At 38.5% G+C, this 13,985-nt stretch overlaps 1 protein-coding gene across 4 annotated transcripts; it reads right to left on the bottom strand.

The window, feature by feature from the left end:
• Nucleotides 1–818: 818 nt before the first annotated feature.
• Nucleotides 819–12,924, bottom strand: cdkn1d (cyclin-dependent kinase inhibitor 1D). 4 transcript variants are annotated; one of them, XM_021563522.2, is made up of 3 exons: nt 12,835–12,924; nt 2,734–3,236; nt 819–2,090 (listed from the first exon to the last, which is right to left on the bottom strand). In XM_021563522.2, the coding sequence occupies exons 1-3, from the start codon at nt 12,852–12,854 to the stop codon at nt 2,032–2,034; spliced, it is 582 nt and encodes a 193-aa protein (XP_021419197.2). In that variant the 5' UTR covers nt 12,855–12,924; the 3' UTR covers nt 819–2,031. The 4 variants fall into 4 exon arrangements, with proteins under 4 accessions (XP_021419197.2, XP_021419198.2, XP_021419196.2 ...); XM_021563523.2 differs by lacking the exon at nt 12,835–12,924 and adding an exon at nt 12,664–12,796; XM_021563521.2 differs by lacking the exon at nt 12,835–12,924 and adding an exon at nt 11,385–11,652.
• Between the last annotated feature and the right edge of the window lie 1,061 nt (nt 12,925–13,985).

Below are 13,985 nucleotides of genomic sequence, written 5' to 3'. Positions count from 1 at the left end.
CTTTTAAATTGGAAGAACTTTTGAGGCTGATTCCCTGACCTGTCAATGTTTTTAATTTGCTGTTTTATACTCTTGTGAATTCAATGGTTTCTACTAGATTACTTGTAGTTTTTCATGTTGTCTGTCTGTCATTTTTTTTTTTTATGACTTGGTGCTGCCTATCTTGGCCAGGGTGCTCTTGGAAAAATAGATTTTAATCTCAATGAGCCCTTCCTGGTTAAATAAAGGTTAAATAAAATAAATAAATAAAAATAACAAAGCTCAGGACTCCCAGAGGACTTGAGTTTCCTCCGTCCTGCTTTGAGCTGGAATGGGTCCTATCACTCTGACACACTTTTACCTGATGTGTAACTAAAGCCTGTGGGTCTGAACCCGCTATCCCACTGAACCAGCTATGAACAGCAATAACAAATCATCTCCTGTAGTTTCCAACAAATATTTTGGAATTATTTGACTTTTAAAAAAAATGTTGTATATCTTTTTTTCTATTATTTTTGTCAATCACTCAATGAGGTAGGTAATCCAGATGATGTCTATTTGTTCGAACATGACACATTTAGGGAAAGGCACTCCCTGTAGGACTGCTATTTTTGCCACTATTATTTACAGTATTGCGATGCGACTCAGGCTATGGAGAATGAACGGCATAAAGTTTGGAATGCAATGCCAACGGACAAATCTGTGATACGGCATATTAATCACAGGTATATCTGAGATGGATTTGGAGATGCTTAAGGCATGTGGATTTCTATGTCCCTTGACTCAAGCCAACGCTTACAGATGACTCACATATAATATGTTTTTTTCTCTTTTTTTTCTTTTGGTCAACTGCCTCAGTTGTCACAACTGTCTTGTATTTTAGCACAGGAATGGAAATGTGTTGCAGCTCAGCTCCTCGTAAAAAATAATCATTTACTGACAGAACCTGGAATGTTCCGTAGGCATTAAGGATTCATGTACTTTTGTGAACTGCAACACCATTTTACTTCAATTCCAAACAATGTCAAAGCTACATTCCTTCATATAGGAAAGAGTTCAAAACCTAGAGGCTGCCATTATACAAAGACAAGAGTAGAAAAGGCAACGTTGTTAAAAGGATTTAGCCAACAAAGGAAACATACAAGGTATATTCAGTTTTGTTACCAAAAAGTTTCCAAGAATATGTTTTACTACCTTAAAAAGACAAAGGGAGCTAAATAAAATAAAAACAATTTATTTTATTCAGTTGTGCACTGAGATTTTTGCCAAATTCTACAGAGACGGTGGTGCCAACAGTGAAGTGTATGCTAGCCATAATAACAATATTTGAGAATGAACTTAAGCTAATTTAAGCTCGTTTCCTACTGACACCAAATATCACTCTGTAATAATACTCACACCAAAAGGCTTAAGAATAAAACAATTACTGTAATAATAGACATTTACTGAGAAGTACTACTGCTCAATAAGATGTATCATTATCATATTAGGCCTGATAGCCTAAGTGCTGGAACTTCACAGTTGACCTTTGCACCCTAGGCTAATCATGGTCACGTTGCCAATTTGACCTGAGGTGACCCCGGGGCCTCTTACTCGCGTGGCTGATACTTTTACAGCCGTGGTGAAACTGAAGACGACACGTGGAGTGAGGTCAGGAATAGTTGAACTACTCTTAGAGAGGTAGTTAGAGTGTGGGCCGAAGTGGTTGGGAGTTAAATACTACACCAAGGGCACTGTTGGAAGAAATCTCTTACAACATAGCCATTGGGGTTTTTTTCCTGATGAGTGCATTTGAATTATTTCACAGTATAATCTAAAGCTTAGACAATAATACAAGCTTAGAAAATATAGATGAAATACAGCTATATAAATATATATACAAACATCCATCATTTCCACTTCCTTTTCCACTTCCTATAAGACATATTGTAGCTATGAGCTCTTCGACTGTCAGAGTCGCTACAGAACGCTGCAGAAATTATATATCCATCTTAATGAGGTGAGTTCCAAACGGAGCATGCCCACTGAATTGCACTCTTTCCTGGGCTGTGTTTACTGCAGAGAGGACAGTTTGTCATGCATGGTCGTCCTCTTCTTCACGACAAAGAATTCTGTGGATGACCAGCAGAGAGAGAGAGAACAGGTGTTAGTTCCCAGTCCCAGTAATGTTCTATTAGGGAAATAATGTGTGCATCCCAAATGGCACCCTATAGTTCACTACTTTTAACCAGGGCCCAGAGGGTAAAAAGTAGGGCACTTGATATAGGGGATATGGTGCAATTTGTGACGCACACATCAAGGCTTATAACAGGGTTATATAAACTGTTTGGAGACATAGCACAGGTAACACAGTGTTGTTGCATGGCCTGTTCCTAACATAGTTCACATACAGTGCTTTTGGCAGCACACTGAGGTATTCACAACTGTCACTCAATGGTTAATAAAAGGTTAATAACAGGTTAATAACAGGTTCTTTTGACGTTCAAAACAACCTGTAAACTTATATTATCTCTCTTTAAATGAAGACCTCTGGGCTTATGGTTGCTATAATAATAATAATACAAAATATACAACTGTATTTATTACTATTATTTATTCATTATCATAATTATAGTCACGTTAACCTCTGGACTCACTATTTGTGTCAGAAAATGTGTATACTACTAACTCTCTATTGCTTTTTTTCGTACAGCTTTTGTATGAAGCCCAATAGAAGGAAAAAGGAGGGAGGAAAGATCGTTCATTGACACTGACCTGTTATGGCGGCTTGTCTCCGTTTGACTGCTCCTGCCCTCTGGCTGGCCATCTTCTTCTCTGGCTTCTGGATCGTATAGCTCTCCCTGGTGGTCACCTCCAGGTACTCCTCACCACAACTGGACAACCCTGGAGACGATGCCCGGGCCAACCTGACATTCTCTCTCCCCGCCCTCTGCCCGTCGATGCCAATCACCGGCTTCCTCAACACACAGTTGCGGTAGAACGCCGGCACATCCTGGCATTTCATCTCCTCCCACTCCACGCTGGCGCCCTTGGCGGCCGGCTTGCCGGTGTTGAAGTCAAAGTCCCAGCGCTTGTTGGCCGACTCCACGCTCATACCCAGGTGCCTCTGGAAATCCTGTTGCAGCTGCTCGTGGTCCACAGGCCCAAACAGGTTCCTCCTCACCGGGCCCTGGGCCCTGCGCTTCAGCTCCTCTACACTCCGACAGACCAGCATGTTCCCGTCAGATAATAATGATGATGACGCCATCTTAATGTCCCTGAGAGAGAAAGGGAGATGGTTAGAGGTGAGGTGTCTGTTTTATCTATGAGGTGTGACCCAGGTCACTATTGGTGTGGTCTAGGTTTAGGCTACGCACAAACACACACATACTCATACCAGCGTTTGACCTTTTGGGACATCGTTGAGTTTAATGTTATCAAACACACATGCCCTACCTCCCTCACATTCAACTCTGGACCTTGAAGACAGTTCCACTGCATTTTCTGCATTCTTCATTGTTTCCCCCCAATCAGGGATTGATTTAGACTTTGGACACCAAGTGTGTGCAATTAATCATCAGGTAGAACAGAAAATCAGCAGGCTCCGGACATCGTAGGGTAAGAGTTGAGTACCCCTGCCCTTAGTAATTAACCATATGGTAAGAGACCCACACACCAAATAAATCTCCAACATCCACAGAATCAGAATAGAAGAACACATGAAGTATGTAAAAATGAACCTGCTCCACCTGCTCTGGTCTCTGCTCTGGCTGCCAGAGGTGAGAGGTCAGGAGGAAAGGTCACATGGTGCGGACCGGGAAACGTATGGAGAATGTTTCACCTCACGTGAGAATGTTTCATGTGCTCTTCTAGTAACCCCATGTAATTGCAGGGATACATTCTGAACTTCAGGAATGTTACACGTTGTTGTAGTTTACTATTTACAACTTTCCAAAACTAGTGTTATAAATTCCCACCTTTTTTTGTGACATGCAAACATTCTACCCAACAAGGAAACCTGGCCCTGTATCCACAAAGCCTCTCGGGGTAGGAGTGCTGATCTAGGATCAGTTTTGTCTTTTAGATCATAGTGTATACGATTATATGGACAGATCCTAGATCAGCACTCCTACTCTGAGACTCATTGTGGACTGATCAGCTTTTTGTTCAAATGTTCAAAGTCACATAATTCCCCACAGCGATTATATTCAAAAAGTGATAGCAAGTAAAACAGTATACAGCCTACTTCCAAAGTCTAGAAAATATTCATTCATATTCAATAGATCACATGTAACAGTCTGACTTGCTGAAATAAATACCTGTTCGGTTGGTCAGAGTTGCCTTGCTGAGTCTATCCTAGGTCCTATAATGAGTCACTCAAACGTTCCCTTCACTGAAACATCTAGATCTTTTTTTTTTCGTATTATTTTGCCTCCGTGAAATATAGTGTTACCCGCCAGAGTGTAACAGTCAGTTACCCACTATCAGCATCGGTGAATTGGAAGGAACCACACTGAAAAAGGTGCGCCAGACAGGCAGTGAACCATTTCTGCTCCTTGGCTAATCCCTAACATTGTTACACGGCAAACTTTACAGCGTCTGGGATGCAACTGTTAAAACGTCTGGCTTAAAATGCCAGCCCCCTCATACGAAGAAAAGGGCTTGAGTAAAAGAAACCATTATTCCACATTGAGAACATTAGGTTTTATGGATCAGATGGACAACCTTTTAGGACGTTCATCTATAAAGAAAACTCAAAGAAACAGCCAAATTGAAAATAAAACGCACCAAAAAATAAATAACAATAAATGTTTGAATCAAATTTTGGGATGTTATACTTTGAGAGACGCATACACTATGCTGGGTTGCTTGGATGACTCAACGGCTGGTTTGCAGGCGTTCATTCTATTAGTTGGGTTGTTTTATTTAATAACTGACGGGTTATTGATGCTGGGTTGTTTTATTTAATAGCTGATGGGTTATTGATGCTGGGTTGTTTTATTTAATAACTGATGGGTTATTGATGCTGGGTTGTTTTATTTAATAACTGATGGGTTATTGATGCTGGGTTGTTTTATTTAATAACTGATGGGTTTTTGATGCTGGGTTGTTTTCTTTAATAACCGATGGGTTATTGATGCTGGGTTGTTTTACTTAATAACTGATGGGTTTTTGATGCTGGGTTGTTTTCTTTAATAACTGATGGGTTATTGATGCTGGGTTGTTGTCTTTATTAACTGATGGGTTATTGATGCTGGGTTGTTTTCTTTAATAACTGATGGGTTATTGATGCTGGGTTGTTTTCTTTAGTAACTGATGGGTTATTGATGCTGGGTTGTTTTATTTAATAGCTGATGGGTTATTAATGCTGGGTTGTTTTATTTAATAACTGATGGGTTATTGATGCTGGGTTGTTTTATTTAATAGCTGATGGGTTATTGATGCTGGGTTGTTTTATTTAATAGCTGATGGGTTATTGATGCTGGGTTGTTTTATTTAGTAACTGATGGGTTATTGATGCTGGGTTGTTTTCTTTAATAACTGATGGGTTATTGATGCTGGGTTGTTTTCTTTAATAACTGATGGGTTATTGATGCTGGGTTGTTTTCTTTAATAACTGATGGGTTATTGATGCTGGGTTGTTTTCTTTAATAACTGATGGGTTATTGATGCTGGGTTGTTTTCTTTAATAACTGATGGGTTATTGATGCTGGGTTGTTTTATTTAATAGCTGATGGGTTATTGATGCTGGGTTGTTTTATTTAATAACTGATGGGTTATTGATGCTGGGTTGTTTTATTTAATAGCTGATGGGTTATTGATGCTGGGTTGTTTTATTTAATAGCTGATGAGTTATTGATGCTGGGTTGTTTTATTTAGTAACTGATGGGTTATTGATGCTGGGTTGTTTTCTTTAATAACTGATGGGTTATTGATGCTGGGTTGTTTTCTTTAATAACTGATGGGTTATTGATGCTGGGTTGTTTTATTTAATAACTGATGGGTTATTGATGCTGGGTTGTTTTATTTAATAGCTGATGGGTTATTGATGCTGGGTTGTTTTATTTAATAGCTGATGGGTTATTGATGCTGGGTTGTTTTATTTAGTAACTGATGGGTTATTGATGCTGGGTTGTTTTCTTTAATAACTGATGGGTTATTGATGCTGGGTTGTTTTCTTTAATAACTGATGGGTTATTGATGCTGGGTTGTTTTCTTTAATAACTGATGGGTTATTGATGCTGGGTTGTTTTCTTTAATAACTGATGGGTTATTGATGCTGGGTTGTTTTCTTTAATAACTGATGGGTTATTGATGCTGGGTTGTTTTATTTAATAGCTGATGGGTTATTGATGCTGGGTTGTTTTATTTAATAACTGATGGGTTATTGATGCTGGGTTGTTTTATTTAATAGCTGATGGGTTATTGATGCTGGGTTGTTTTATTTAATAGCTGATGAGTTATTGATGCTGGGTTGTTTTATTTAGTAACTGATGGGTTATTGATGCTGGGTTGTTTTCTTTAATAACTGATGGGTTATTGATGCTGGGTTGTTTTCTTTAATAACTGATGGGTTATTGATGCTGGGTTGTTTTATTTAATAGCTGATGGGTTATTGGTGCTGGGTTGTTTTATTTAATAGCTGATGGGTTATTGATGCTGGGTTGTTTTCTTTAATAACTGGTGGGTTATTGATGCTGGGTTGTTTTAATAGCTGATGAGTTATTGATGCTGGGTTGTTTTATTTAATAGCTGATGGGTTATTGATGCTGGGTTGTTTCATTTAGTAACTGATGGGTTATTAATGCTGGGTTGTTTTCTTTAATAACTGATGGGTTATTGATGCTGGGTTGTTTTCTTTAATAACTGATGGGTTATTGATGCTGGGTTGTTGTCTTTAATAACTGATGTGTTATTGATGCTGGGCTGTTTTCTTTAATAACTGATGGGTTATTGATGCTGGGTTGTTTTCTCCCCCTCCTTTCCTAATGATGAGAGTTTGTGTTCAGTGTTTGGTTTGTTGCATGTAGAATATCGTAGCCTATTCATTGATGATACGCCTTGCTTTACTGAAGTTGCAGCTTTTGATTGCCGATAGATAGGCCGAGTGCACAGTTCGGAATCTGTCTGCATGGTGGCCGACCTCACTAGCTCACTATGAAAGACGCAAGTGTTTGCGTTCTCTGATGTACGGCAAAAATCTGTCTCCTCCATTCCAAAATTACCAAATCTTATGAGTCAAGTCTTGCACTCAGAAATGGGAGTCAACGTGCAAGGGGTGGAGGAATATTTGAATAACATTTGGAGTCGACTCTCCACCCCTATGTCATCATCGTTAAGAGTTGGGAAAATGGCAAGAGAAAAGTCCTGCATGGCAATACTTAAATGAGAAGGAAATGCAAACTTTGTGAAGTGGAATTGAGGTACAGTAATGGAGGTACAGGTATAATCAGTGGTGACCCGTGTTTCAGGGCAGAGCCCCACCTGTTTTGAGACCCTTGTTTTTTGTTTAAAAATATATATATACATATATTAATATTTTGGGAGGGGGACTCTTGCCTGTTTTGCATGTTATTTTGGTATTAATACGTGTCACCTATCAGTTTGCAAACAATGTACAAATATATATACAGTATATAATTGAGTTAATAAAGCCGCAGCTCCAAAATGCAGGTGTTTGAGCCTAGCTCAGTGCTTTCAGTGGTGGCGGGGCTGGCCAGCAGAAAATAGGAGCATTGCGCTGTGACTGGCTCAGTGTTCTGTCACTCATGGGAACCTTATGCAATTCCCAAGCTTAAGTCCTTAGAAAAGGTAGACATCAACATTTCAGCCCTTTGGGTCCTGCCATAGAGTTACATTACAAGTGCCCTTCCAAGAAGGCTCAAGGTCTTTGGCCACAGAAATTACATCAAATCACGTTATATGTACAGTAGCTTTGATTGGACTGATCATGTCAACATCTTACTTTCACAATCTTAGCTAGCAGTCATCATCATGAATCAAGTCGACAATCTACTGGCAAATCCTTTTTAATCCTTGTCATTTGAAGAGAAATAATGAAGAGAAACTATAGATAAAACGTACCGGTGCTCATCGACCATTGGATATAAACATTACACAACAATTTGGAGATCGCAAATTCAACAATGAGTGGTTTGTAAGGAATCAGTGACAGTGGCTAACTGCAAGCATTGCAACTGGGAAGTCTGGAATAAACAGCTCAAACTGGGAAAATGCATTTTGAACGGTCATTCAACTCGCAAATTGTAAATTTGGCATCTTTCTCTTTGATGACAAAATTTGCCCACAAAGGAAAGCCGCGCCACTTTCCTGTTCAAGTAAATCACAACAACGTGAGTCCAAAAATGTCTTATGCTGCTTCATACATTTTGTAGGATGTCAGGGAGATATGTGTACTGTAGAGAAGAAAGTAATACTAAGTGTATGTTGTGTAGTAAGCTGTTAGGAGCCCATGTGCCTCACCCTAATAATTTGGTCTATTTTCACCAACGCGGTATTGTAAACACATCATTCCTGGCCGGTGTGTGCTTGTTTACTAACTTTTTTTTGTACAGCTTTGACAGTGCTACTGATAGTCGTGGTGACGCTTGGCTTGCACGTGCAAATTCAGCACACACAACATTTTTCATAATTGTGTTATTTGACGTGTCAAATGAAAAGCTTATTTAATGCGTCATATAAATAGTGTTATATGAAGTGTATCTTTTTTGACACACAAAGACCCAAACAGCGTTCAATGTGCCTTACCTTAATAATTTGGTCTATTTTTTTTTCCTCTTTTATTTTTACCTCTTAATTTCACCTACTTTTCTAACTTGGTGGTGCACATGTAGCCTATAACCTGTTTTAGAGAAATGTAAACATTGAATATTGTAAGAGCTTTTTTTGTCTGTTTTATATGCCCCCTTTATTTATCCTACGGTTCTGACTTGTTGTACACTGTAAGAACAGCCCTTGTTCTGAATTCTGTCACTGTACATTTCTGAACAAATAGTTATATTGACTATGTCCGTCGTCGCTCCCTCATTAATGTCTTAATCTAAATTACGGATTGCATCTCATCCGCTTGTCGTCCCCTTATGCCATAGTTTGTACATCTCAATTGTCAGTAGAAATCACATTTGTTTAAGCAAGTCAGCCATCCCAAATCTTTTTTTCTGCCACCAAGATTTTCATGCTAAAATCACCACTGGGTGGAATGCTTAACCACCTGAAAAGGCAACCCCGTGAGACCCCAAATAGTTGTTTGCAGCAGCGCATCTGCATTATGAATTCAAGTAGATTTTTATGAATTTGTCATAGTGTTTTAACGGAAAACTGATTTAAAAAATGGAGGTTTAAACATTAAGAAATGTTTACTATTTGTCACATCCCTAATGCTTAACACATTTTAAGATTTAACACTGACACCTTTATAGCTTTAATGAGGCTTACACAACTGTATGAGTTCCTCAAGAGCCTATGGATATAATTGTTGGGATAGTTAGCACTTTGTTACAATATGGAAATAGTAATGTTACTCATTTTATATTAAAATATGTAATGTGCAAAAATATTCTAGGAACATTTTATTTTGCACTGTACAAACTTAACATCATGAACAAGAATGACACTTAGTTACTTTTGGCCACGTCAGAGACGATCTGAAAGCCACGCCCCTTATAGGAAACCCCTCCTGAAAAGAACATTGTAAAAAAAAAGACCGAGTTGCTGAAAGTAAATAAAAACATGATTGATGGTTAAATGAACCCATGTTGGGGTAATCCCAACAGCCCAACATGTTGGGTTATTCAATAAAGAATTCAGCATGTCCAATATTTACCTTGTGCTGAGTTACCAAATAACACAAATGGTGTTGTTTTTAACCCAGCATTTGTTTGAGTGTAAGAATCTTGAGGAAAACAGGAGCGAGAGCCAGGGAATTGATGGGGTTGAGCATGGCCTGTCAACTGTGTTAAAACAAATGTACATTATATTCGTTGCTCTTTAGCTATAGATATTGAATAACTTACATAAAGATTATAGTAGGCTTTGTATGATATACGTTAGTCCTACTATGCCATAGATGCCCATACTCTACACTGCGTTCATGACGCAGTTTGAGAATATTCTTATTAGACTGTTCAGTGAATAACAAATATTTTCAACGTGGTTTGAAAACACGTTTTACGTTAAATCCTTTGATTGAAATAAGTATTCTTTCCAATAACATATTTTTTTAATGAAAATAACAACATTATCCTAAACGAATAGAAACTGTCATCCCTTCAACTGCAACAGCTCAACTCTTGCGAGTGAAAGTTGTTTGCGTCGAAAAAGTGGGCGCGGTAACTAGATCATTTACAACTCTCTGGAATCCCCAGACCCACACAAACATTCTCAACCTCCGATAATAATTATGTCCAACTTCTCCAAATGGGCGATAAGATGAGAAAAAGTTTGAAACACATTTTAAGAGTACGGCACCCGAAATCATTGCCAGATGTTAAAATAGATTCAAATGAGCCTTATTGAAGATAGCACAGCAAAAGTATACATCACAGATGACGCAGTTACACTCGCATACTACATGAGATGTTGATCAATGAGATGCAACAGAAAAAATACACATGGACAATAACAACCCGAAACAGCACAGATTTGCCTCTGCAAAGTCTGAATAAGAATGCAAAACTTCTCAAATGCTGCCAATATGTGACTTCTCTTACCAGCAGTGTCCAATGATGCACTCAAATGTGAAATAATGTTGCGATTCCTGATGTTGTTGCTCAAAAATAAAATGAGGCGCCTCACCGAAGTACAGACTGATACTCTTCACTGTCCACGATGAACTAATATAACTTTAAAAGCTCCCAGTTATTGCGCTCCCTTGTCCCCTTATGTGACTTGTTTGTTCCAACAAGGCAATGGGACGTCCTACCGCAACAGAATACTTAATCACGTGATAATCATCATAACAATCGGGGGTTTGGAGCTGGACAATGCCCAAGGAAAACACCTTGATGTAATCAGTCATTCCTGATGTCTTTAAATAAATGTCATCAAATGACACAAAGGGTTGGTAAATGTGTGCACCCTGGCCTTGCAGTCTTCAATGCACTTAGAAAAAAAGGTGCTATATCTAGAACCGAAAATGGTTATTCGACTGTCCCCATATGAAAACCCGTTTTGGTTCCAGGTAGAACTCTTTCCACACACAGAGGGTTCTACTTGGAACCCATAATAGTTATACCTGGGTCCAAAAAGGGTTATCCTATGGGGACAGCCAAATAACCGTTACGGAACCCTTTTTTTCTAAGAGTGTAGGCTAATGCAAAATCTGGCATACAATTAAAATAACATTGGTATGGACTACTTTCTTGAAATCAAGAAACGTTTTATGAGTTTTTCAATAGATGTCTTACCTCGTTTTCATCATAAGAACGTTTTGAAGTTCCGTGAGTGGTAAGATTCGAACTGCGCGCAAAGACTTGCTGCACTGTGCCAGAGTTATACTCTCTAAGTAAAATATCTTGGCACGTAGGACCCATTTTCCCAGCTCTTTAGAATGTGACACATTCTTATGTTGGCATTGCGTCACGTTTCGCAAAGGCTGCGTTCCAAGACCATAAGTCACGTTGAATTTCAACGTGATCTAGTCAACCTTCTACTCCATTTTGTATTTTTTTTCTCCCGCAGTTTATATAACCTACGTTTCATTTAGGTACAGTCATCTCCCGCTCGAAAAGTTCTCAATGGGATTTACTAGGCACAAAATGTTTTTTTTTGCTTTGCTGTTTTCTTAAAGTTTGACCTATATTTGAGACAGTCAGATTACTATTTAGAACAGTAGGTTACAGATCAAGCATAAGGCCTATGTTAGTCTATTATGTTATTCTAGTTAGTCTATTGGGCTATCTATTAGTATTAGTCATAATTAACATTAATTAATTATTCTAACTTACTTGAATTACAATGTTAGTGTAAATAAACTGAACATGTATTAAAACATGTACAAAGCTTTATTAATACACTATTATAGTAGGCCCACATATGGACAACAACAAGGCTGCGTTTACACAGGCAGCCAATTCTGATATTTTTTTCACTAATTGGTCTTTTGACCAATCAAATTAGCTCTGAAAAAGAGCTGATGTGAAAAGACCTGATGTGATTGGTCAAAATACCAATTCATGGGAAAAAAATATCAGATTTGAACTGCCTGTGTAAACTGCAGCTGAAGTGTCATATTATTATTGATGATTTATGTCTTGTTATACATTTTGATTTTTGTGTTTAGTATCCTGTTCTTACACTCTCACAGAGGGTTAAATTATGTCAATAAGATTAAAAATATATTTTAAAAAATGTTTGGTTAGGCTATACAAAGTTGTTAACCATTTCCAGTGAATAACTGAGTGGAAGATTAGTGATTAATATGATAATGACATTTGTATCTTTGTTCTAATTACTGCGCTATCTTCAGCCTATAAACATTTCAGAGGTGTTGGGTTAAATGCGGAAGACACATTTCAGTTGAATGCATTTAGTTGTACAACTGACTAGGTATCCCCCTTTCCCTTTCAGCACATATCTCCTACATATGATACATATGCCTACATAAAGTACATTTAATGAACTAACCTGGTTTATAGCCTGCATAATTAATAGATATAGCTAGTTGTCCTTGTATAGACTACTTACATCTCAGTCCAATCCTTTTTCTTTTTATCCCATAAACGTTATGTTTGTGATTCAAGGCTTATCTGTCAATAAGAGTGACATGTAGTCTAAGCTACACAGTCCAGTTTTAAAGTAATGTATATGGTGTCACCATTAAAGTCATTTCTCCTTCCTTGTTCCTTTATTACATACCAGTGGATGTCCTTCCTCATAGGTCCTTTCTCCTCTTTCAGTTCTTACATGGTTGTGGGGTGATGTCATAGGGACTGTTTGTTCAGGGGCCAACACCCAACACCACTCCTCAGTCTGTCCCAGGTTTCCAGAACAACGGCTATTGCTATTTATACACATCAGCTGATGTAATGTCTATGACATACAGTATCAATTTCCCACTGAATTGTATATTTGCATCCCAAACAGGCCAACTAGAGGTCACTTTTGAACATTTGACTCGAAAGTTGATTTGATGCTTTGATGCTGACTTCTCTGGAGGTAGTATTATCATAACACAGCTGGCCGACCAGGCCTTCTACCCTCTTCACCTATCTCTCCATCTCTCCCCTCTCTCCCTCTCCCCCCGAGACGAGTTTAAAACACAGATCATCATGATCTGTAGAGCTGGCAAGGATGTGTTTGAGATATAGTCTTTGGTTAGGGTGCATTTTGTTAGTTGCACATTATCAGATAAGGGTTAGGGAGGATTCATCCAGAAGAGAATGACTGGGCGTCTCCATTTGATTCCAACTCAGTCATGGCGACTATTGTCTTATGACAGAGTAATGGGTTGACTCACTCAATGACTGTTCCCGCTCTTGAGAGTGTGCCCATGACAGTGCCCATGACTCTCTGAATTCAGCTGGTACCATTTTAGAACAAATCAGTCTGTGTGCATAGCAGGGTTGGGCTCAATTGGAATTAAAGGCAGTCAATTCAGGAAGCAAACTGAAATTAAAATTAAATGATTGAAAAAGGGGGCATCTATTTTTAATGGCTTATTAATTAACTGAAAAGGAGAAGTTATTCATGTCAAAAGTTTTAACATTTTGGGAATTCAAATTCAATTGGAATTGAGCCCAACCCTGGTGCGTAGTGGTTTGATTTTAATGTTTGTATTATCATCAGCAGACCATGAAGCTCCTAAGTGTTTGTGGGAAATGTTTTCCTCCGTTGTTTTCCCTCGACCCTGTCCTTATTTACTGTCTGTCTATTGTTCTCCAGGCCAGTCTTTAATCCTCCTGTCTGTCTGCAATAGAATTTAACCTCAATGTTTGCTGATTCCTCTGTTCACATCACAGTATTGCTAAGGACAGCACATTAGCACATTGACCCATGTTGTCTACAGA

Source organism: Oncorhynchus mykiss, chromosome 15 (assembly GCF_013265735.2).
Source record: "Oncorhynchus mykiss isolate Arlee chromosome 15, USDA_OmykA_1.1, whole genome shotgun sequence".
NCBI classification, from domain to species: Eukaryota; Metazoa; Chordata; class Actinopteri; order Salmoniformes; family Salmonidae; genus Oncorhynchus; species Oncorhynchus mykiss.
The sequence above is the reverse complement of the archived record's forward strand: the minus strand, read 5'-3'. Positions and strand labels throughout refer to the sequence as shown.